Genomic DNA, 25395 nt, shown 5'->3' with positions numbered 1-25395 from the left:
CCCAGCAATTTTTGGTGATCTTAAAAAGAAATGAATTCGATCAATTAATTACAGATCATAAGGAATTAATCTCATTTTTTCAAAATCTTTTGACTACACCCAATAGTATACCCAGACCAAAGTAGCACACCATGCACTGAAAACTATAGCCCTATTAATAATAATTGAAAGCCATATAATTGGAGACTGTAAAATTGTGCATAAATGTGTGAATGGTTGTTTGTCTTTATGCGCCCTGTGATTGGCTGGTGACCAGTCCGGGGTGTACCCCGCGTCTTGCCCGAAGTCAGTTGGGATAGGTTCCAGCTCTATCCACCTGGATAGCTACTCAGGTCCAAAACAGTAAAAAAAAACCAACAAAAAAACAAATATCTTTAAAAACCCACAGCCATCTGTAATTTATTTAAAATGTTTTATTTCCTGATTTTGCATTTTATTTTAGAAAATTATTGTACAAAAATGTGATTCTTCCACCGTCATTCCATGTCAGTCTCTACATTTGTAGCATTTCAGAAAGTGAAGATAGCAGGCAGATTCAGAGGCGAAAAAATATCCATTCTGTTGAACAACGTGTACAGTGTGTACACAAAATGAGGTGTATTACGAGACTTGTGACCCGTTGGGACTTATACAGTAATACAAGGCATATATATGTCAGTGTCAGTCACACAGGACCACGGAAATGTTCTTAGAACAAGTAGGAATGTTGGTAACAGATGTATCATTCCAGTGTTAAATAGTACAGTTTAAGAGAGTCTTTACATATGAATGGATAATGAGCAGCGCAACAATGGTACTTGGTTCTCACACAAGGCTTTAGGGAAGAATGTATTTTTTTTTCTGAAGGCACATTAATACATAACAGCCTCTGAAGCAACAAACAGAAAGAAAAAGAGAAAATGTCATCTTTAATATTGCACCTATCTTCACATATCTTGATAGCATTGGGTTTAGAAATACAAGGACAGCAAATCGCACATTCTCTGAAGCAGAAAGCTCTTCTTTCTTACAGAAACATTTAAAAGAACCTAATAAATATGGGAATACATGGCATTCCCCATACAGTACCAACAATAAAAATAAAAAAAAAAACAATTGGCACGCACTGGGGTGAAGTGTAGCGGATTGAAATGGAAGTTTAATGTTGTTCTAAAAACTGAAAATGGATGAAATGCTGCTGGCCTTAATGGTTAGTTTTACCTTGATTATGCAGTGATTAATAAATCATTCACAAAACACTTTCTGATATGAAACCACTAATTTTCTGGGTCAAATGACAGCTTGTTGTCCTGACACCAGTGAGTGGTATAATAGTGTAAAAATCAATCAAAATCATTAAGGTTACCAATTTATGGACTATTTTTGCAAACATTCTGGGTTTCCATCATGTGCTTTTTATTCTGCTGTTTTCAGGGTTGGCGATTGGAGTGGTGCGAATATGCTGTCAAAACCACCAATTAGTTGAGTGAACATCACACACGCTGTGTGAGATATCAAGTCAGTATAGTCAGAGCAAGTGGTTCATCACAAAAAAAGAAAAAAAGAGCTTGAGTACCATTGGACCTGAGCGACAGCCATTATTGTCAGTGGGCAGAAAGAGAAATATGCTTGACAGCATTGCATCAATGACATGCAGTGATTGTTACACACACACACACAGATCCATTGCCAGCGCTTTGATCTTGGATGTTCAAACCAACAAATATTCAAGTACCTTCACTCACTTGTCACACACGGTTGGTGAAGGAAATAATTAGTGGCTAAATTGTCAAAACTGGTTGAGAATAGTCAGTCAGTGGGTAAGTTGCCCAAAAATGTAGGAGTCCTGATCAGATATTGGTATCGGTCCAATATCAGCACCAAACGAGTATCAGATTATATCGGCCTGCATCTTAAATCTCAGTTTTTCAGTCCATTCCAGATACAGCTCCAGCACTTCTCTACAGCAGCGCCAGGATAGACCACAAGTGATCGCAACCACAGCGTGCGCTAAACAAAACTAACTAGCAAGGAGTAGGAGCGATATCGGCCGTATGGCACTATTTTTCGTTAAGAGACCGAAAAATACATTGGAGCCGAGTGCAGAACTTGTCATGCACAAGTTTCCTGTAGTGGCACAGAATCGGGGAAGTGGAATACGACCAACTTCATCGCCTATTTGAAGCGGACAGTGTCACATAAACAGCATGAGGGTTTTTGCAAGACTATGCAGAAGAAGAAACAAACCTCTGGCTCCCTCTAACAAGCAACGCTGTCCCAAACATTTACAAGGAGTGAGAAACTCCCATGGAATGGCAAAAAGTCATTAGCTATAACAGAAAGAGGGGTTCATTTCTTGTGCTCGATGACCAGCCCTTGTCGGTAGTGAGAAATGTCGAGTTTAAAAACCTACTGTTGATGACTACTGTTTTGTTTGGATGGATGGGTGGATGGATGGCAAAATCACTTGATCGAGCCTTTTCTAACATTCCACACTACAAAATAAGTACTACAAGTATGTCTGATTTGTGCTGATATTGGTTCGATATCAGGAGATACTCAAGGCTGCAAGTGAAAAACGGGACACGGCTACAAAAAAGTACAGAACACCAATGACTGTGTTAAACCCAGTTTCATGTCAGTGATGAAAATGTGTGAATGTTATCTCAACTGTGAGCTCCACCATTTTCAGTCATAGCGACAATCGCCAATTATGGGGAAAAAAAATGGAAAAGCTGCAGGATGCTAATTTTCGAACACACCTTTTTATCTGGACTCCCAAATAAAAACAATAAACTCGAGGCACTGTGAAGAACAAGATCCTAACTTTGGTGAAGGGCTTGTCGGTTCTCTCTTCACCTCGTCTGCCACTGATTTTAAAATCGAGGCAGCAGCACTTTATAAAAAATGTACGAGAACTGTAAAAACATCCAAAATAGTGGTATCCTCTTCATTCTAAATAATATAGTATTTATAATATTGCCAACTATTACAATTAGCAAAAACTTTCATGAATGTGTGCATAGTGTACAGAGAACAGTTTTAAGTGGGCTGGAGTTGTTACAGTTTGAAAAAAAAACAAAAAACAAAAACATTATTATCATCCGATTGCAGAACTTTGGCAATTCCAGTTCAAAGTCAGGCAGTTTTAGGCCCTCAGGTGTTATTCAGTGTGTTGTACCTAGGGTTGGGCATCAAGCATCGATGGGAACCGGGACTAACATTCTGATACTCCCGGAATCGTTCATTTTTAAAAATTTCGATCCTTGCTTTCGGTGATCGAACAGCCCGTCGATCGTCGATCGATCGGTTTGTGTTCATCCATTTCAACCATGAACGGTGTGCGACGGTGCTGGAAAGTTTGGCAGATAAAAAACGAACGGTCGGCACGGTGCAACATTTGCAATGGCTTCATGCAAAGGAGGGTGCACCACTTATGGGATTAAACATCTCTGGATTCACGGTGAACAGAGCGCCCCCTTTTTGAAGCGCTGTGCCGCACTTCTTCCAGCCAGTCAGGTGAGCAAAACAATAAATTATGTCTTATGCCGAAACTGAAGCAGCAAACAAATAATACTGTACTTTGTACTGCCAATACGCTGGCCAACTCAAACATCCGGCTAACGTAAGGCTGTGTACTTTTTCATGGACAAACGACCTGACGTTAACGCTACTTGTTTGATATTCTGCCCGCAGGTTCGTAGGAACTCAGTAACATGGTTAAGTTACACTGTCTATTCTGCATCATGAGACACTCTCCAACAGGATATGTGCCATTGTTTTTTTCCATGAGGTTTTCAAAAATAAAAAGAACTTGTGAATGTGTACTACTATGTAAAGATACTTCTAAACATTTATGTTAAAGTTCAGTGGTTTGATATTTACTGTATATACTGGTTAAAAATAGCCCTGTGAGAAATTCATAGTAATTCATAAAAAGTTCATACAAGTATAATCAAAAACAAAACAAACATGGAGACATTCAGACATTTCATCCAAGAACTTTGGTTATGCAAACTTTTATGACCCTACCCTTAAAAAGAATTGGAATCGAGAATCATTAGGAAGCAGAATTTAAACGAGGAATCGGAATTGCTGAAATTCAAACGATGCCCAACCCTAGTTGTACCTAAAACAGATGGAGCCACACACACTGCTACCGCCCAATATGTGACAGACAAGGGTAAAACAGGAAAAAGATGCAGTACAGAGGACACTGAACCTGTCCTTTGTTACCCTTCTTGCCCACTTCATTTTCTTCTCCATTGATCCATTTGTGCAATTAAAAGAAATGGATGCCCGCCCTCACTCTTTTTCAGTTGTGTTCAGAGAGGAGGGGGGGCTCTGGAGGGTTATAGCCTCTCAATATCCCTGTACTTCTTCCGCAGTATGGACACCTGGTCTTTAAAGAGGACTGGGTCCAGCCTCATCTGAGAATGAAGTAGTGGCATTGTGCCAAACCAGTTGGCAAACTTGTTCATGCAAGTCTGACGCTGAGCAAAATGGTCTGGGTCTGCCCAGCGGGAAGCCCGGGAGCTCTGAGGGGGGTGGAGGAGATGGACAAAGATGAGGTGTGCACAGAGAATATGGACAGCAACAATACTTATGAAAGATTACACATTGTATTGATCTTTTATTGCACAATTTTAAGTTCAAATACCAAGAGTGGAAATGTGTTAAAAGTTAAAAACGACACTGATTACTACATTAAAGGCTTTTTCTCATACATCTGCATTAGTTTCACATTGTAGAGCACATGTGTCAAACTGTAGAGCACTGCTCACCTGGGCCATCATGGTCTCCTTGTATTGTTTCTTCTGGGTGACCTTGATGGGGGGCAGCTTTGACACAGAGGAGACCAGGAAATTCATCAGAATGTCCTCACAGTTTGACATCTGGTCCACCATGGTCTTCAGGCTGGCTGGAAGGTATGTGGTGTACAGGTAGTGGTAGTATCTGAGGACAAAGTGACAGCGAGTATTGGAATAAATAAAAGAATATATATGAGACAAGTAAGCAGCAGTGAAGATAGCAGCACTAAGTACTTGTGATAGATGGCTGCACCAGTCAGCACCATGGAGTAGTCATTGGTCCATTTGGAAGTATAACCCCAACGCTCCTTGTTGCTATCCCAGAAGTGGCTGCGGGCTGGGTACCCAACAATACGATCTGGGAAGCTACGCCACACTGTAAAGGCAAACTCCACCTGGATAGACATGTAGGAAAAAAACGAGTCAGAAAGATATGAGGGAGATAATCATGCTGAAAAAAGATTCAGTTTATTGTCAAAAGGTCTGCATATAAACATTAACTGACCACAGCACACCCTGCATTTTCTAAAAAGCACACAAAAGCAAGCATGTGCTGTCTGTTTGTAGTCTGACCTCTGTGGTGGAGAGCACAGTGTCCTCATCAAGGCTGAGCACAGCATCGGTGGGGATGGTGTCGTACGGCAAAAAGCGGCTGCTTATGACCTGGTGTCAATGTGCGAGACAGAAAACAAACAAGTCAGTAACTCCAGTTGTTTTATCAGGTAATTCAACAACATTTAGTTAACAAAGCCCTACAAACACGAGCTGCCCGGCCTCTAGTGTCTTTCATGTCTACTGTATTTGTGCGACAATGTTTCAGTCAAATCAACAGAAAAGCACAGATTTTCCCTTTGGTGGTGTGTTTCCCTTTGAGGTGAACCCAGCAGGTCTTTGGAATGTACTGGATTTACTGATATTATGGCAACATGGACATGGGACACAAAGACCGGACAGACTACGTATGCTAGTAAATGCACTGTCAATGGTAAATTGACTTTCACTTGTATAGGGCTTTTCTACTTTTAAAGCGCTTTGACACTGTTAAAGGGCTGCACCACCAACTATTTTCTTAGTCAATTCATCTGAAGCTTGTTGTGTCGATTAATTGAGTAATTTTTTCGGCCCTGGATGGACCAAATCAATCCACAACATATCAGAAAAGAGGCAAAAATTAAAAAGTCAAAGCTGATGTCTGTGAATATCCTGTTTTGCCTAAAACACAAAGATAATAGACCTGCTTTCATGGACGTTGGGAGGAGCTGGACACAGCAGCAGCAGTAGTAGTAATAACGTTTACCTTGACCTAAGTAAGCCGGGGAGAGGGAAGTCTGGGCTGCTGCCCCCGCGACCCGACATTGATGAATTGTTGCAGCTCTATGTGTAGGTCTTGACCATTTATGTATGACAAGGTGTGTGTGTCAGCTGAGAGGTGTTACTTTTACCCTGCAATGTGTTACCTATGTGTAGCCAAAGAAATTCACATCATCTATACAAATAAGGGTTTTAGAAAATAAGTACATGGTTTCTTCCACTGATAGTTATAACCTTAAAAATTTAATTAAGGACTTGTTTTGGTAAATTCTCCTTTCCTACTGTTCGGGGACCCCACAGTTTGGGTTAAGAAGATTTAAACTACTTGAAAGCAGACTTGCCTCATGCTGCTAATGTGCTGAGAACTCTCTTGATGACATGATCCACCCTGGCAACAGATTTTGGACTTATTTCTAATGACGGTCATTTGTTCCAACTCACAGTATGTTAGGAATGCCATTTTAATTTTGTTCCTGTCATTTCTACTTCCTCAATTTTTGAGAAAAGGTCATCTTGCAGTGGCATTGCAGGTTTACATGAAGACAAAACTTAATAATTGTTTCTGAACTGGACATTTGGAACACTCGGACATAAAATATTGGGAAGAGTTTTTGCATTTAACCATAAATACAAAATAAAACAAAAAAATAGTTTGGGTAGACTGGGGTTCCTTTAAATAGAATGAAAAAAGGCAGCACATGCTCTAAATTTCGGGGAAATAAACAACAGGGTGCATGTAGTTTGACAGTTTAGATCTCAGAAGGAGCATTCCTCCTTTGTGTTCCAATGTAAAAAGCGGCAGCAATACCTAATGAGAACAGAATCAGGATATGGCTTTTACCTTGCTTTCCCCCTCTACTACTATGACAGGAACTGAAGTGACAGGCCAGCGGTGCTTGGCAGGAAGAGATTTGTCACAATTCCACACAATGATCACCTGCAAGAATGGAAAGTTGGGTTAATGATACGGCATATAAGAACACATCTTTGAACATCCTTTTGATTGATGTGATTAAAAATAACTTTATCTAGATCCAAATTAGGTGGGAGATAATGTTTCTAATTCAGATCTATTTTGTCACGCTAGTTTCTGGTGAATGGCAAAGCACTTATCTAAAAAACCTGAATGGACATAGTGACAAGTTTAAAATGATCAAACGGCAGCACGTTTCACAATGAAGACACGTCAGACAACATAGGGTGATGTTAGTAAAACACATAAAAAACAACTGTCACCGATGATAAATTAAACAATATTTCGGTAAGAGGGCCAAATTGATGAATGGAAGGAATATCATGTTTGACAGCCCTACTAGCGCTGAGTGCAGTAATTTTCTTGATATAAAACTGACTGCCAGAGATCATTGCGTAATGTCACACAATAAAGCCCCACTTCTTCCTAAAACGGCACATTATAAAACACAGATATAAATCCTTAGGGGAAATTGTTAAAGCTGAAAGGTGAGTTCCGATTTATGCTGCTATCATCCAACGGTGTCTCAGTTTATACTCCATAAAGAAAATATCATGATATAAAAGAAAAGATAAAGGTTTTGCCTCACCTGTGCACAGTACTGTGATTTGGCTACAGCCACGAGGAGCTTCATGACTGGCTGGGACTGAGAGACCACTGCGGTCACCACGTGAATGACAGCTGTAAACTTTGGGTATGGCTTGATACCTGAAAACATAGTTCCACGCCACCAAGGGGAGAAAAATAAGTAGGAGGCTAACTGCTATGTGTGCATACTACCTACTCAGCAACTTTGAACATCTTTAAGTCTATTCAGGGTTGGCTTGTGTAAAAGGTAGTGTCTGTTTTGCTTAGGTACGGCATGGAGGGCGTTAACTTTTAAATGTGTATATTCCGCCTGCTTCTCTTCCTGCTCCTGGTATTACAAGCCAAGCCCCATGTAACACACACGCACGTGCATTAGTTATGTTTTCTGTTCACTACTCATAGCAATTTCGCAAAGTTTAGCTACCAACCTTAGCTATCATGGAGTGTATTGTCAAGTCTATCACAACAACACAGTGACTCCAAATTGTCAGTCTTCTCTGATGCTATTTTCGTGTATGTGCACGCGTGACGGACATGTATGCATATACAAGACAGAGGTGAGTGAAAGCCATGAATGACAATTATTTTATTTGTGTCGGACTAAGTTTCACTTGAAATTGTGCGAAAGAGACATTTATTTGTTCCGCCCGTTCTTTTAAACCACTATTGGTAACATCTGCTGTGTCTTTTTGGTTGAAAAAAAGTGTAGTTTGTAACCAAAGAGGCACAGCACCTTTAAAGACATGTCAGTAAATCAAATCTCAGTATTAGCAATCAGCTTCATACTTGGCAAAATGAACAAAGCACACATGTAACAGGAGTCAATGAAGTTAAATTATTAAAAGTGCAGTGCATAAATCGTAGCAATGTCATAGATTCACAAATTCAACAGCTGCCACATGCCAGCTGTTCCAGTCTTGTCTCATGACTGAAAAATCATTTGTGTGATTTATAACATACACAGAGTGCATCAATAATTTACTGACCAAGCTTAGCGTAGTAGAAGGGGAAGTCTCCAAGGTATGTGGAGTACTGGGGCAAGGCGAAAAGACCGCCAGGCAGACTGTTCCACATGAGGTTACTCCTCGAGGTGTGCTGCAGCACCCGGTCCTGGATTATCTGCACAGACCATGGTGGCAGAATATAAAAATTTGAAGACTCTGTTTTCTGTTTCACTAAAAACAAAAAACTAAAACTTATTTAGGTGGCTGTGGCTTGTCAGAGAGACATCAGGAAGAAACCAGACTTCTTGTGTCCATTTATTTTACACATTGCTGTCAGGTATTCTCCAGTAATTTACAATAATGCATAGTCACTTCTTTTAAATGCTCTTTTGTTTCCTTTTGGTACTTTTTATATTTGGATATGAGGCAGCATTTTCCATTATTAGGTACCACATTTAAATAAAGTCATGAGGCTTCTTCTGCAAGTAACAGAAGACAATAATCATTCTTTTTGTGAGGGTGTTAACATAAATTAATTGGAATGAAAAAAGGATGCATAAAAGGTTCTAAAACAATGGCTACTTTACGCACTATGAATCAAATGTACCTAGATAAAACAATACTATTTCAATAGGCAGGCATGGGAATAGGGAAAAGCTTCCCAAAATGTCATATTCCAATAAACACTACATACAGTAATGTGTATATTAATTTTGTGTAAATCATTTTCAAAGTGTCTGTAACTACAAAGGAATACGTACAAAAACAAATACGATGCTTTGGAAGATGAAACTTTCAAGCCATGTGGTTTTTCTCTGCCCAACATCAACGTATTAGCACTGCATCCCCCACCCACATCAGTGTTCACTGAGAGGGCAACTACATAAAATATTACTATATTATTATTATATTAGTCAATATTAATAACCATTCCCAGTCAGTAGAGTAGGTACATAGTAAAGTCAGCATAGTGCACTTGCTTGTTTTCTCTAACATATCTAGACATATGAAAGCACAGCTGAGGGGTTACAAGCCACCTAATTAGTCGTCAGCTATAGTAACAAAGGCAAGGTTAAGTAATATGGAGAGTATACCATTATCTTGGGTCGTAAAGGCAATGGCTGCTTTCTTGTTCCATGATTTCATGCCCTTCAAGCTCTATCAGTATCCACATGTATCTGTCTTGATAATTAGCAACAACTGAACAATTGGAAACGAAAAACAAAACACTGTGTGTATAATCAACGGCAAGCAAAAGAAAGCAAAAGAAAGACCTTAAGGCTAAGCAACCCTCTCGTAAAGTTCAAGTAACTTGAAGCAAAGAGCAAGATGATAGATACTGTAGTTACTCACCACGAAAATACAACTACATGAACTCTAAATGGAACAACCAAATGACACGACTGATTGCCGATGGAAGGAAAGGAAACATGACAGCAGTACCAAACTGGAAGTGTACCCTGACTCATTTGTCAATACACATAGAAAAACATGCATGACATTCACATGAAACTACAGGTCCCTACCAAGGTTCATGTAACACATTTTGGCCCATGGCACAGCACTAATTGTAATTTAAATAAAACAAGCCCATAGGGAATTGAATTTAACATTAAAATGCTAGTCTGCAGAAACATGAATAAGTACCGTACCTCCAGTGTGGTCAGAACTATTTTTTCTACAGAGTTGAAGTAGGCCTCCCACAGGAATTGGGTCTGCTGTCTTAGGGATAGAATCTTATCCTGGTGGATGGAGCGAACTGTTGAGGGAATCTGTGACACAAGCAAATAGACATGCTTATAAATCCCTGAATGAAAACAAGAGAAACAGGAAGCTCCTTGCAACTATTAATGCAGTAATAAGACATTTACTTTGCTGCCTTTCTTGCATACATATATAAGCCGCACCGGACTATAAGCAGCCCACGTCCACGTCATAAAATGACATTGTGGCACACATGAGTCTGTGAGGACCAGGCAGCTCTTTATTTGACAGGAGCCAATCATGAGCTACGAAAAAACTCACAACGAGCTTGTCAACCCATTGGAAATTACAGGAGGTCATTACTCAATATAACTGACCCATGGTGTGATCTTACAAAGAACGCTAACATCATCACACAGCAACTTAACACTCAAAAGGTATACCTAAGAAATACACAATACAAGTACCAGTACAAGTTTAAAATGTAAAAAAAACAACAACTATTTTAACCTTTTCCCATAATGCATTGCGTCTTAGCAAAACATTCAGTAGGACAAGCAGCATAGAAAATAGATGGATGGTGCTGCCTCTGGCCACCAGATGGAGTCAGAGGAACCCAGATGGAGGCTGAAATCACTGCAGCGCCCTGGCAGGCACCAGTGAATGCTTTGCTTGGACGCAATGCATTATGGGAAAATGTTGAGTCAGACTGATATATTGAGTAATGACCTCCTGCGATTTACAATTCGCTGACAAGCGCGTTGTGAGTTCACTGATAGAGTAGCTTCTGATTGGCTCCTGCTAAAGAAAGAGCTACTGTTTTCTCACTGACGAGCGGCACAGTATTTAAAGTAAATAACATGCCACGACATTAGAACTTAGCCATAAATTAGCCACACTGCTGTATAAGGTTCAAAGTTTAAGAAAAAAGTAGCGGCTTACACACCGGAAATTACGGTATATGTTTTTTTTTTTTTATATATATATATATTTGGCAATCTCTACCCTAAATGCAATTTGCGTCCACATTCCACTCAATATCATTTGATGCAATAAGACATTATAAGCAAACCCTAATTCAAATGAACAGTGGTTTACTTCCATATCTACTTGAAACTACTTCACTGTGATTTATTGTTTTATGGTTTCACACATACAAATGGCCTACTGAGGGCAACAATACTGCGAACGAGGCGGGCAATGAAAAGTTTCACACCCCTGTTCTAGGTGATATCAATGCTACACCTTACTGATACGGTGTAGTGCCAGATCATCAGATCTGGCCTCAGAACAAACATCAGTTGTAAAATAATAAATTAAAAAAAATAAAATCAGTGTTAATATTCTTTATGTTTAACCATGAAACAAAACTTGATAAAGTAATTCATAGCTGTATATACATTTTTACCTGAAGAAGCAGCCTTTCATCACCAATCACAGCGGCAGTGTTCCAGTCAATGATCTCGGAGAAGGGCAGCTCCCAACCATTACTTAGCATCACTGGCACACAAGCTGCCTGTAAGGGGTGTACACAACACAACGGGTAACACATATCACTTTATGGGGACAGATTCATTGGATTTAGCCATGACAAAATCCTAGATTTGGTTCATGGCACATGGTCTTACTGCTGGTCCTTCATTGCCCATCACTGTATTTTGTTACAGCAGCCACAGTGCAGGCTGCAACTTCGATTACGATGTTATAACTATTGGCTTTTATTCATAGAATATAATGTGAAGTTCCAAGAAAATGCAAACTTTTGAAAACGTTTCATTTAAAAAGAAAAAGAATATGTTATAAAATCCAAGACATGACTGCATTCAGGAAACCTATGGGATCCCTAAGCAAGAGCAGCCATAATGCATGTATTTGAGAGATTATTTACATTGAGAAATTTCGGTTGTACGTGTATGCGTGACTGACCTGCAATGCCTCTAAGAAGCGAAAGGAACCCAGCCGACGTCCTCGAGGGACAAGACAGAATGTGGAGTTGTACAGCATCTCTCTGTAGTCATACCTGCAAGATGATGACGTTGGAGTCCATCAGAAACAACTGAGATTGAAAATGCTGCTAAAAAGAACAGAGACAAACATACCACGCCGCTACACTCAAACCTACAAAAGGTACAATCAAACACTGAACAGAACATTCTAAACACCCCCCTACCAGTAGTGAACTGTACACTATGTTTACATTGATGACATACACTTAAGAAAACACTCCCTGATGTTGACAGCTCTCTTTTCCTCCGTCTGCCACCCTTTATCAAAACCCATTTCCCTACTCAACTGCACATTTCAACAGCTCAAGTTTCATTGTCACTCCCGCCATCCAATTTACACCTCAGTTACCACTTGGTTGGATTAACAGACTGCTTGGAATCCCTTAAGTGACAGTATACTCTGCATGAGCCAAGAGCGTGAGAGAATATGCACTGGTATGTCCTTTGGTCTCTCACATGACTTGACACTAGGGAAGTGCATTGTGATAATCGTTCAGCAGGCATATTTGCAATTTTGTGGAACTGACAACAATTACAATGAATCTAAACTACAATTAGTGTCCATTTAAGACACTACCATTTAAGAAAAAAAAAGTGCTTTTATGTTTGCTGAAAAAGCATGAACAAACTAAACGACAATGTAAAGCTTGCTGGAGTTCAAGTTTTCCCATATGTGTCCATTAGGGATGTTTTATGCTGCCGATTCCGATATCAATCATTCAGGACAGAAATCGGCCGATACTGATACCGATAACATGGGTTAACATTTTTCAATTTATTTGTGATAAGTCCTATTGGCCATATGATATGACATCGTGAAACCTAGAGGTTGAGACACCTTCTTTAAAGAGAGTTTGGATCAGAGAGTACATTGGTGGAGCTCTAGCAGGACTTCCAGGTAAATGAGAGAGCACTCGGCGAACCCGGTGTCTTCCACCGCTGAGAAAGGCTGGCCATCTCTTCCGATGAATTCAATTATTTTTTGAGCTATTAGCTTAGCCTTCTGATTGCCACACATACGAGCGAGTGTCCACATGGCTGTGTTAGCTGCCGTTTGACTGATGATCACACTGTGAGCCTCGAAAATTCACCATACTCCGTCAAGTGTTTTTCAAATGCTGTATTAAATTAAACCTTTTTAACGTGCTAACCCCACAAGATAGTTTTCTTGGCATGTGTTGGTGGTTAAGTTCCACAAAGCAGACATGTTTTTGTTTTGGCATGCCTGCGCACTGCGAAGGAAGGTGGGAGGAGCACGATGACCAAGACGTTAGTTAGGGCAAGACACTACACAACATGCATGGATGGCTGAATGGCAGAATGCAATAGCACTAGCCACAGGGGTTTGGCTTTTGTGATCATCATAGAAGGGCATTTATCGGCATATGCCAATCACATGATTTTTTTATGGAAATCGTCCGATACTGATCGGTGGCCATACATGTACAACAACACTTTAATGTATTACAGAAAAATGACATGAATTAATACAACTCCAAATCTTAAAGCAACAGTTGTGGATGCATTATCTATGAAGATAATCCCATGTTAGACTACAACACATCATTTAGAATTAAGAGTATCTACAGAGAGTTAACAGGAGATTAAAGGATACAAAAAACGCATAAAAGCTACAGTTAAGCACAATTCCATCTACTGTAATAGTAAAAAAAAAAAAAATCCATTAACACGGCATTAACACAATTGTACTACGTAAGCTGCTCTGTATAATGCTGCTTTGTATTCCTATAGGGCCATCATGAGGAAACTGACCATATTACGAGCCCATATCTAACTCTTTCACCAATCAAATCCTGCCTGCGGAAGCTTAGAAACAAGCAGATGTTCCTCTCCACGTATTTCTCCATTCTTCACTCGTCATCTGCCTGTGGGGTGAAGCAGGCTCACCTTGAGTAGGGAATGTATTTCAATAGAAATTTTATTGAACAATGACATTTTATCAAGCTGGTATCACATCTCCATAAGCACTATCTGAAACAAAATTGTGTTAGGTTTAAATTGTCTAAGTGTCATGGGAAAACGACCAAAATAAAAGTTTCTCAACATTAAAAACTGGTAAAGGAATAAAGTCTCCATTCACTAAAACATTACCTGGAAAAGTAATTTTACAGCACCCAGTTCTAGAAAATGCAATCTGGGCATTTTGGTCATTTAATGTGAATTATAATAATTATATCTTGTCATATTTCTAAAGTCTTTCGGATGTTTCACACATTTTAGACATTAGTTCAAATATTGACAATACATTTAATTCCATTTGTCCACTACAGTAGTATATAGTAATATATACACACAATATTAGAGTTTCTCAGTTGATCGATTTTTGTGAAAAAACACGATCACATCTGCCGACCAGCTCCGCCCCCAGTTTTGCACCCTACAAAACATGCCACAAAAAATGTCTCGCCCGGATGGGGCGTTAAAAAGCTTTAGTTTGGTGTGGGATTTGGGGGGTAAACACTTGGCAGGGTGTGGTGAGTTATCAAGGCTTGCGATGCGATCATCGGTCAGGGGGTGGCTAATGTCGCGCCTGTGTGTGCGTAGCAGTCGGAGGTCTAAGGCGGATAGCCCGAAAAATGGTTGGATTCGTCGGACTGCCTGAGGGTTGTGCTGGAACGCCATCAGGCTGATCTCGCATCCAAATTCTCCTTAAAGAAGGCGCCTGATCCACTGAGTTTCACCAGTTTTGAAAAAGTAAGCCAAATAGGTTTTTGTCTAAATGAAGGTGATTTTATGGTTCCCCTTTCATAATTATACAGCCCAGGTTTCACCAATTTGGTACCCGCGGGCACCAGGTAGCCCCCCATGACCACATGAGGTGCCTGCAAGCCTGTTTTCCATTCAGATTTTTAGTTAATAATGTGAGAACACTACAAAGAAATGCATTCTAAAATACAAAATGTAATGCATTTATTATTCCTATTGCGGATAACCTAACTAAATATAAAAAATATGACCAAAACGGTACGCAAGTGTGGGCCGCACGGTGGCCGAGTAGTTAGCATGTTGGCCACACAGACAGGAGATTGGAAAAGACCTGGGTTCGAATCGCCACTTGGGCATTTCTGTGTGGAGTTTGCATGTTCTCCCGTGCGTGTGTGGGTTTTCTGCGGGTACGCCGGTTTCCTCCCTCATTCCAAAAACATTCATGTTAGGTTAATTGGCCACTCTAAGTTGTCCATAGGTATAAATGAGACTGTGAATGATTGATTGTCTGGCAACCAGTCCAGGATGTACCCCACTTCTCGTCCAAAGTCAGCTGCGATATGCTCCAGCATACCCGCACGACCTGAATTAGGATAAGTGGCATAGAAGATGGATGGAGTTGCAAAGTTTTCTGGTTGGATTTTATATATGCTATATGCTTATAGTAAGAGGTATATCATTTGGATTGTGTGCACCCCTGATATTCATGTACAATGTACATAAATACTCATTTATAAATTAAAAAAAATATATACTGTATATATATTCTATGTTTGGAGTAGGAGGTACAAATTTTTGGACAAAGCAGCCCACAGGCTGTGAGCACTCCTGTGATACATACTGTATGTGTACAGTATATACACACACACACACGTATAGCCTATCATTTACATACTAACCACAATTAATGTGAAATAAAATATCTATCAAATATTATAAAAATGTTTCACTACACTTCATTTTAAAGAATCACCTGTCTGCCCTGTTGGCACTTGACAGATAAGGAGTGGAAGAAAAGGCAGAGAAAAAGGCATTTAAAGTTAATTAATGCATTTGTTGTTCAAGCCTGTGAAAATAACCCTAATGTTGACATTATTACAAACAGTACATTAAAATAAATAAATTTTATAAAAATTCCTGCCACAGCGACGCAGCAGCGGCGGCAGTCAACCTCCCATGCAGCCCACCACCACAGCTTCAAAAAATCCTCGGGAAATTCTGAGAGACACTGGACAAAAACGGCCTGCATGGCAGAGTTTCAAGACTAAAACCACTCCTGAACAAAAAGAACATTAAGGCTCGTCTCAATTTTGGCAGAAAACATCCCGATGTTCCCCAAGACCTTTGGGAAAATACTCTCTGGTCTGATGAGACAAAAGTTGAACTTTTTGGAAGGTGCGTGTGCTTGATGGAGTTGATGAGAAATGCTGTCAAGACACACTAGACCAAGGGAGTTTGGGATTTTGGAGATACCATGGGCAATCATGACAATCTGTCTAAAGAAAGAGCGCATTTTGGATTACATCACGGCCAGAGAAAGCTTTGCGCACATCTGTTTTGCAATCTACAAGCTTGATGGGGTTGACGAGCAATGCTGTTAAGTGCTCTCCAGAAGCCTCACTAGAACAAGGGAGTCGTGGAGATAATGGAATGACTGTTAATTGAAAAGATATTCACGCTGGAATACCAGGGCTAACTTGTAAACTGGGACAATCAGTCACCACAGTCCATTACTTGAAGAGTAATAGCTCTAGCTAATGTACAGTCGTCCCTCGTTTATAGCGGTTAATTGGTTTCAGACCGCAATAAATTAATTTCCGCAATATACTAACACGTTAGCCTCAAATTAATTTCTTCAAAACTTAAGCCAAAAACGTACCACTCCCACAGTTAATGAAATAACTTTTTTTCACTGTCATGTCAGACATGCCGAGACTGACTTCATGACTTCATGCAGTGTGAAGGTAATGTAATGTAAGGTAATCTCAAAATGTTTTGTCATTTCTCCCGCCTAGTGATCATAATACTACACATCACTTGTATTTAATAATAGACCCTAGTCTACCACAGGAAACAGGAAACAGGGATGATTAATTAATCTCTGAAATAACGCGATATGGCGAGGGAGCAATAATCAAAATATTGCGAGGGACGATTGCATTAATAAAGAAATTCACAAATGAAAGAAGTCTGCTAATGACTTGAAAAAGTGTTCTACTTTGGAACAAAGAAGGAAGTGTACAGAACTCTACTATGTCTTAAAATCTTAATTGGGATCAGCACAAGACTTCTGTATTGGGGTCATAATAAAAAGTTAATAAATGTATCCTTCAGTCATACCAAAGGCACGCACCATGTTTGATCAAATGCAGTCACAAGTCATACACATACGTAGAAAATTCATGGCAGTAATAAACATTTTGGCAGAGGTGATATATTCAGTTTCAAGACATAAATGGAGATGGGAAAGAGTGAGCAAGTCAATGACAGTGAAATTGAAGGAAATCTTGGCAGGCAGCTGCATTGGCAAAAGACAGGCGATGTAAAAATGTAAAATTTATTTCATGAATGAAAATTTTCACGTTTAAAATGTAATCCACAACTAATCAGAATTAATTGAGGAGACAGCTTAGAGGCAGCAGTTGATATGCCAAAGTTGGAAAGTTATTACGAGCTTGGAAACAACTGTTGGATGTGTTAATGCAGTTGTCAAAGAGTTTTGTAAGAACTGGGCAACATTTCTAAATGAAATCAGTCAAAAATTGCAGCCGAGACTTCTTGGTGGAAATGACGAGATAATTGAAGAAGGGAAAAAAATGTAAATTTAAGTACATCCATTGGAGTATTTGTATAACATGTAAATAACTTCAAACCATTAGTTTTATCAGGTTGGCAACCCTGTCACTGAACAAACATCACCTCCCTCCTATGGTAAATAACCACAATAAAATACATAGCAGGAATACATTGAAATGATTGTCATGGTTAAAAATCAAATCAAATCAAGTAGTTGTGCCTGATCTAATCCGACCATCGATCATTGTGCACAACCTCAAGTTAATTCATGCTAGCAAACAGCGACGTATAATCTTCTCTCTGAAAAACAAAGTTCAGGCTCGTACTGGACTTGGATCTGTATTCATTTTGTGCTTTTGATGCCTCATTTGATGCTGTTTGTCTTAGTTTTACACAATACACACTAAATAAGACAAATGAGATCACTATAATGTACGCAATGCTATTATTTACATCCAATCTCGTCTTCAGTCATGGCAAGCTATGGAGCATGTATGACAATCCTTTCGCAGGGAGCCCAGGCTATCGTGTTGACAGAGACACACTGACCCGTTGCTAGTCTTGCGATACTCGGTGCATGTCTCTACATCGATTAATCTAAGGATTTATGGCTGATTGTTATCAGTCCGGGAGGCTGCTACCAATGCAGCCGTATCTCTCGCTTGTCAAACCGGATATCCGGTCGCATTGGTTTATCATTCACTGCCGTATTTGATACCTATGTGACATACCTACAGTATAACACCCATTATATGGTGCTAGGTGGGTGTACAGAGTAAATAATTGGCAAATTTATTGGACAACAAAGAGACACCACTGCTTACATGTAACAGAGACCACTGGTATGCAACATCTATTGTTGCTTCAAGATACAACTGGGATGAGTCTGAGTAGTAATTTGATGCTATTCCTCTTTGATTCGAAGTTATCAACCTAGTCTGACAGGCACCCGTAAATAAAAGTGTGAAATAAAAATCAAGAAAACCTGAGGTTGAGTTGATACAGCGTCCTCTACGATCTTCTCAGCCTTTTCAAGTGCATGCTAGCTTAAGTCCAAGCCACTTTCCTCAACTTTTAGGCATCACCAAATCAAGAACCATATCGGCAAACTGGTAGATTTTATGCAACTGATTATAAGTCACACTTTTCAAAAGAGCCTCCAAGTTTTAGGAATTATTTGTTTTTGTCCAAGTAGGATAAACTGCAATATTTTTTCCTCACTGTTCATCACTTTGGGGGACTACAATATTGGCCAAAAGTTAACATAAGCCAGAGTACACGGGTCTATACCACCAAACTATTCCAGCTTCAACAAGAAACAGTTTGGACTGCATAACAAGATAAAGTTTCAGTCCTTGGTGGGGACATGTGGCAACTACTAAAGTAGAGAAAGGAGACGACATGTAAGCTGAGGTCACACTGAAGGTGGACAAGAAAAATGAGCCATAGACAATGCATAATCATTGAAAGGCTGAAGATACAATGGATGGCAATAACAAGATGCCTACAAGTAAATGTTTTGATCACTTCCATGGGCTGACCATTAAAATCCATGACACACAAACAAAAAACCCAAGTAATGACCTATTGCTTCAAGTCAGTAAAGAAAAGAATGTAAGCACAAGTGCAAGAAAACCAGTCTGATGTAATGAGAGGACTTCACTGTAATGCTCAGAGTACGTTGTTAATGTTGTGTCCAGTCAAGTCGTCAAAGTGTGTAACTCCAGCCCTTTTCGCTTTCAAGAAGGCAAAGATGATTGCTTAAAATTACCGGAGACCACAGAGGGAGAAGCCCCATTATTTGCCAAGATCACATAGTAACAGCGGAAACAAACGCAGAGATTATTTTTGTCACATGGCTAACAAGCAGCAAGTAAAACTAAAAAAAGTACTATTTTTTGCTCATTTTTATGCAACATTTTTACTGTAAAGCAGCACAGATTGTAGGCGTCCAAAACCTTTTAATTCCACAATTCTAAAGACATTTTCCAAAGAGAATTCATATTGGGCCTGTCCAGTTGATTAGCATGACAAACGCAGCAACAACAACACAAATTCAGTTTTAAAATAGAAAATGTATGGACTTGGCCAAGACAAGCGTTGTCCCACACAATACAGCTTTAAGCTGATTTGTTTCTCTGGGTGATTAGTTGACTTCATGACAAATCAGTGATAATGATTTAGGTTATAGTCTATCAAATGTATTAACAATGCCATTACAGAAATAAATGTTGCATTCTGTAAATACTTCCAGTTAATTATCCATATGATTAACTTAATTAGCGCCTAACACTCACAATTCCGAGTGCGCTGGAATGCCTCACGGCAAGAGGAGAACAAAGCAGAAAGGAGTGCATGAATTTGTTCATTGCTCTGTGTGCATCATATGACCAAATAAGTAAGTTTGATGATTATTTTGTGCATTACAAGTGTAATCTTCAAGATTCCATTTACATAGGTGTTCCAATCCCCGCACGGCACAGCGGTGACAACCTGTCGCTGCGAGTGGGGATTTGAAACTCCTGACAGCAATATAATAGACATAAAGTCAAAATAAGCCATTTAAGACATAAATAAGACCAATGCTCAGAGTGGTGGGCAGACAGAGTTGAGTTTTAGCTTGGTGTGGGTTACGGCCGCAACAGTAGCCCATGTTTTTATCAGGAATTTTTTTAGGGATTATTTTGTCTATTGTGAGATAATTTAAACCTGCTGTTCTGGCAATCAAGTCTGGTGCTTGTGTGTCAGTAAAATGACTGGCACCTAGTGGCCAGTGTAGAATACCACAAATCATTCACAGCGTCTTTGAATGTGTGTCTTATATTTGTATTTTAGTTTATTTAGCTTTTTTATGCTTGAAAATGCTTGACGTAGGGAAAATTATGTATAATGTGTTTCAATATGCATATTTTTTGACTAATGGACCACATTGAATTACATGTAGCAGAAACCCTGCGCACACACACACACACACACACACACACACACACACACACACACACACACACACACACACACACACACACCGTCACGCAAGCCTTTATTTCTCTTAGGGCCAGTTGAATCTCACTTAGTCCAAAAAAAAAGTAGCATATCAGTGCATGTATGTGTATAATTTTTCTGTGTGTGTATGAATTTTATTTGATGAGCCAAGTAACTACGTGGCCAGAAAAGTGTTTGCCCACAGTGATTTTATGCTGCCAAGTGCTCTTATGTAGCACAACATGGATCCACATTGTGCAATCATACATTGCCAAGGTATCTTGGAAAAGGTATTGGGGACAAATCACCTTCATGCGACCTCGTAAATGAATCTGTTTGTCTTAATAAATCTCCAAAAATAATCAGGATATCTGTTGTACTAAAAGCACTTTGAAATAAAATGTAATTTCTGAAATATGAAAAAAGAGCCAAAAAGCCGAAGACATTGGAAGGCTCCATATCTACATGCATGGCAGGTCTGCTCTGCACTCATTACAGGATTAAAAACTCACAACATTTGGCTGGCCATGGCATAGCGCTTAATTCTGCTTGTACCAGTCATAACATATTTCTCTGTACATGTGGGATAATTCAAAATGCCCTGGTAACACTAAGAATGCAACTTTGCTGGCGTTTCAAAGGACTTTAAATGTGATTTAAGGCTCACACGAACAGAGGGTTCTTCAGTAAATCACTTCTCAGTTGCATTCTACTTTGAATGACTTGTTGATATGAAAGCTACTTTTATAATTCCTTTATCATTTTCATATTTGGTGAAAAAAGGCATGTTTAATTCAAAATATAAAAGTACTGTTTGCAGTGGCTCAAACTCATGGTTTCTGCTACATGTAATGGATCGTGACGGGGGGGGGGGGGGGGGGGGGGGGGGGCTGCTCAGTAAAAGTCGCTACTCCTTGGAAATGAGTTTTTTTTGTTACGTGAAAACAATGTTAAGTAATACAGTCTGGACATATATGCTATATCAGGGGTGCCCATTATGGCAATCGCAAAGGTAGTGGGTCGCGTGCCACCTGCATGATTACTGTCACTTCATAGATGTCATATGACAGTCGCCTGACATTATGCCCCCTCCTGATTCACTCTCGTACCACGGCGGTGGCATAAAAAAAAGTGGAGAAGCCACACACGGAATCATGCACCCAAATCACCCATCTGCCCTATTGGCAGTTGAGTGGAAGAAAGGGCAGAGAAAAAGGCATTTAAAGTTAATTAATGTGTTTCCTGTTCAAGCCTTTAAGATAATAATGTTATTATTACCGACAGTAAATTCAATAATTTTTTTTAATCCTGCAAACTGTATTATAAGTAGCACATATTCAGATTTTCCACATCCTAGTTTGACTGCAAGTTAGCTAGCCAAAGTCTTACAAGTGGGAAATACAGTAAGCCAGCTGAGGTTTGGGAACACTTAAAGCCAAAACAATGCATGGATTCTTGACACAACCATTGACTTTCGTCACCTCAATTATACACAAGTGCGGCAAACGTGTCATGTTTTGTTTAGCACAACTTAACCCTATAGTCTGTTTGAGTCATTCAATACAACCTTTGTACATCTGCGGGGGAGGAAAGCATTTGCCGATCACATGCTTTTTCACAGAAATCGGCCTATTTTGATCGGTGGCCAATCGGAGCAATCCCAACTTTCTTTAAATGCTCATAGAGTCTTTATTTATAGAGCACACAAGTAGTGGTTATGTGTCATGATATCTTAACATTGATGAGAATACCCCACTTTCACATCCTACGTCACTCTCTTGCCATCTGGTCACTGAAAAATACAAAGGCTATTTATTGTGAGCATGCATTATTCGACTGGCTGATCGATTGGCACCGATTTCCTTAATTTTGGGGGATCAGTGATTGGCCTATCCTTACATATAAAACTGATAATGATATGTTTAAGTGGATCATCTGGGTGAAAATGATTGTGCAAGATGGGTTGTTTTAGCCTGCTTGTTCTGATGGCTCGTAATGCTTTGTTTTAATGTTGTGATGGTTGGATAGTTCCTATTGAAGGGGACAGAGGATTACAATAAGCATTATGCGTAGAGACGACATGGCGATAACTTTGGAAACCACTTTGGTAGAGAAAGAATCTGTATATTGATTGTTCCCTAATGATTGACAATACTACTGCTCTCCACCAGAGTGAAGACAGGGCACGCACGGACGACCCGAGACTGGGGTGTGAAGCAGATTCAACATTAGGACCTTTTGGATGCAAATTGTTTATGTTTGTCATATTGTTTATTGTATACATTTATCACTGATTTGTACCAGGCCTGTCAAAAATAATGTTAACTGCAGTAACAAAATTAACTACATAAAAAAATTAGGGCACGTGCATCATGGCAAGCCAAGCCTCTCTGTTATGACGTCAGACAGAGGCACAGTATAAGTCTCCACATATGCTATCACACCAGCCTGCTAAATAGGCTGAGTTAGGGGTGTAGTCACACTAAGGCCTCCTCTCTTGCGGAACCACTGACCTGTGTTCACACTGTGCATTCATGCTTCAGCCATTACACATTGTGCCATCACTTCTACATTGCTGTATTACGGCAATTTCTCTGACTTTGTGGATGAGTCCCAGTCTTATTTCAAGTCTTTCTGAATATTTCTGCTGTGGAAGGTGCGAAAGGAATATTAATTCACATTAATTAACTTCCAGTGCGAGCACCCTACACCATAATGCAGTAGTCCGGGCACAGTGAGAAGGAACTACCGCTGTAGCTATGAAGCAGAACATCCAACGTGAAACTAACTTGGCCACGGTACACCGCGGACAGGTCTACATGGTGGTGTTGCGTTTTTTCTTCTCGCGGGTGGCACGAGTCGAACGGCAACCAGCTTTGAAGCGGATTACTGCACCTACCATGTTGGAGTGTGGCTCAGTGTTACAAACGTGATACGGCAACCGGTTCAGCCCGATCTCGTAATTAATGGATTTTATTATATTTTTAGAGCCATTTGTCATACAAATCATGACAATAAAGATTTTTTTGTGTATTTTAGTCAATATATTTTGCTCTTACCTAGATTAATATTCTTTGCTCTTAACTCATTGACTGCCAGCTTTAGACGCTCTTCTTTCATCAGAAAAAAGGTTTATTTCTAGCCTTTTTGTGTCCTTAGATATTGGTGGTAGAACATCGGGTAGTTTCAGCAAGAACATCTGATTTTGACCAAAAAACAGAGAAAACAAGCTTTTTCTGCAGATAAGCAAATTCAAGCAGAGTGACGGCGGGGTCTGAATCGGTGGGGATGAATCCCTGCTGCTGACCGATCCACACGGCAGCCACCCGTCAGAAGAATCAGGGTCAGGAACTGCTTCCGGTGTCAGGCTCTGGTGTCGCGCAACATGGCTCAGCAACGCTAACAACTTGTTGCTTCGGCTGCCTTTGTCAACTGCATTTGTGTCTACATCACCTACATCACCCAAGTCAGAAATTCACACACAAGATGAATAAGACTTGATCTGTAGCTCCCGCGGAAAAAAAGCAAAAGGCGTCAATAGACGGCTTGGCAGTGAAAGAGTTCATATGTTGTAGTTGGACGTTCTTTAAGAGAATAAGGATATCAACAAAATTCCTGTCTGAAGAAAGACATGAGATTAAGTGTGTCAGTTAAGTTTTAGAGTGTGTGACCACAACTGACTTAAGTATGGGGAAAATCTGACCAGACAAACAGTTTTCCCCAAGCTCTGTAAAGCCTGCGTTATGTTGGATAGCTGCCCTGGGCCAATGGCTTTGGCCATTACTGAGGATTAAAACCCTGCAAGTCTATAAATACACCAACATGACCAGCGTCAGCACCTAGCCAGCTATTGCACTCACCTCACTGCCAGATGCCTGAGTTTTCTTCTGTATTTCCCCTTCCTTCACCCTCTGGCTATATCATAGAGCTGAACGATATGGAAAAATAACCTAATTGTGATTCCCACCCCCACACACACATATTATGATTGCCATTTGATATGCAATTTAAAAAAAATTGCAAGAAAAAAAAAAGGTACTGTACTGTACTATACTATGACAGAATGGGTTATGCTTAAAGTGCCAGTTACAGATGTAACTTATGTCGGGGTTTGTAAATTCTGTAAGTCCATGAATGGCATGGCAATGGCCTGTATAAGTGGAGTACAGCATTCTGACTAAAGCATGTATGGGAGAGTATATTGAACAGTTTATCAAGCTTATTTTTTTTATCAATTCTGTGAATTCATGTTGTTAGGCGTCATACCTTTCGAGTCATTTCCCCCCATGCCATTTTGAAATACTCTACTCTTATGTGACCAACTTGTAATTTAATCTGTTACATTTGACCATAAAGCGATATGACTGCAAATGCAATTAATCCTTCAGCCCTACGCTATCATGCCCTCGAGAGAACGTACATGCTCTCTCTCCTTTTGCATGGCCTCTTAATTGGAAACAAGCTGTGTAAGGGCTTTTTCTTTGAGATTAAAATTGCATCCTGCTGTAGCTTTCAACACTATTTAGGCTGCAGTGCTAGTTAAAATGGTCGCCTATTACATTAAAATGAAATTC

General features: G+C 39.8%; 1 protein-coding gene across 1 annotated transcript in view; it reads right to left on the bottom strand.

The window, feature by feature from the left end:
* Positions 1-418: 418 nt before the first annotated feature.
* Positions 419-25395, bottom strand: part of LOC129185314 (exostosin-1-like) — a 31150-nt gene continuing 6173 nt past the window's right edge. The window contains exons 2-11 of the mRNA XM_054782145.1: positions 12237-12330; positions 11719-11826; positions 10259-10378; positions 8649-8781; positions 7664-7782; positions 6943-7038; positions 5364-5453; positions 5025-5185; positions 4764-4935; positions 419-4517 (exon numbers count right to left, since the gene is read on the bottom strand). Coding sequence (XP_054638120.1) covers positions 4332-4517; positions 4764-4935; positions 5025-5185; positions 5364-5453; positions 6943-7038; positions 7664-7782; positions 8649-8781; positions 10259-10378; positions 11719-11826; positions 12237-12330 — 1279 coding nt within the window. The 3' untranslated portion in view covers positions 419-4331. The remainder of the gene's footprint in view (positions 4518-4763; positions 4936-5024; positions 5186-5363; positions 5454-6942; positions 7039-7663; positions 7783-8648; positions 8782-10258; positions 10379-11718; positions 11827-12236; positions 12331-25395) is intronic.

This window comes from Dunckerocampus dactyliophorus, chromosome 7 (genome assembly GCF_027744805.1).
Source record: "Dunckerocampus dactyliophorus isolate RoL2022-P2 chromosome 7, RoL_Ddac_1.1, whole genome shotgun sequence".
Classification (NCBI taxonomy): domain Eukaryota; kingdom Metazoa; phylum Chordata; class Actinopteri; order Syngnathiformes; family Syngnathidae; genus Dunckerocampus; species Dunckerocampus dactyliophorus.
This window is presented reverse-complemented; position numbering and strand designations above follow the sequence as displayed.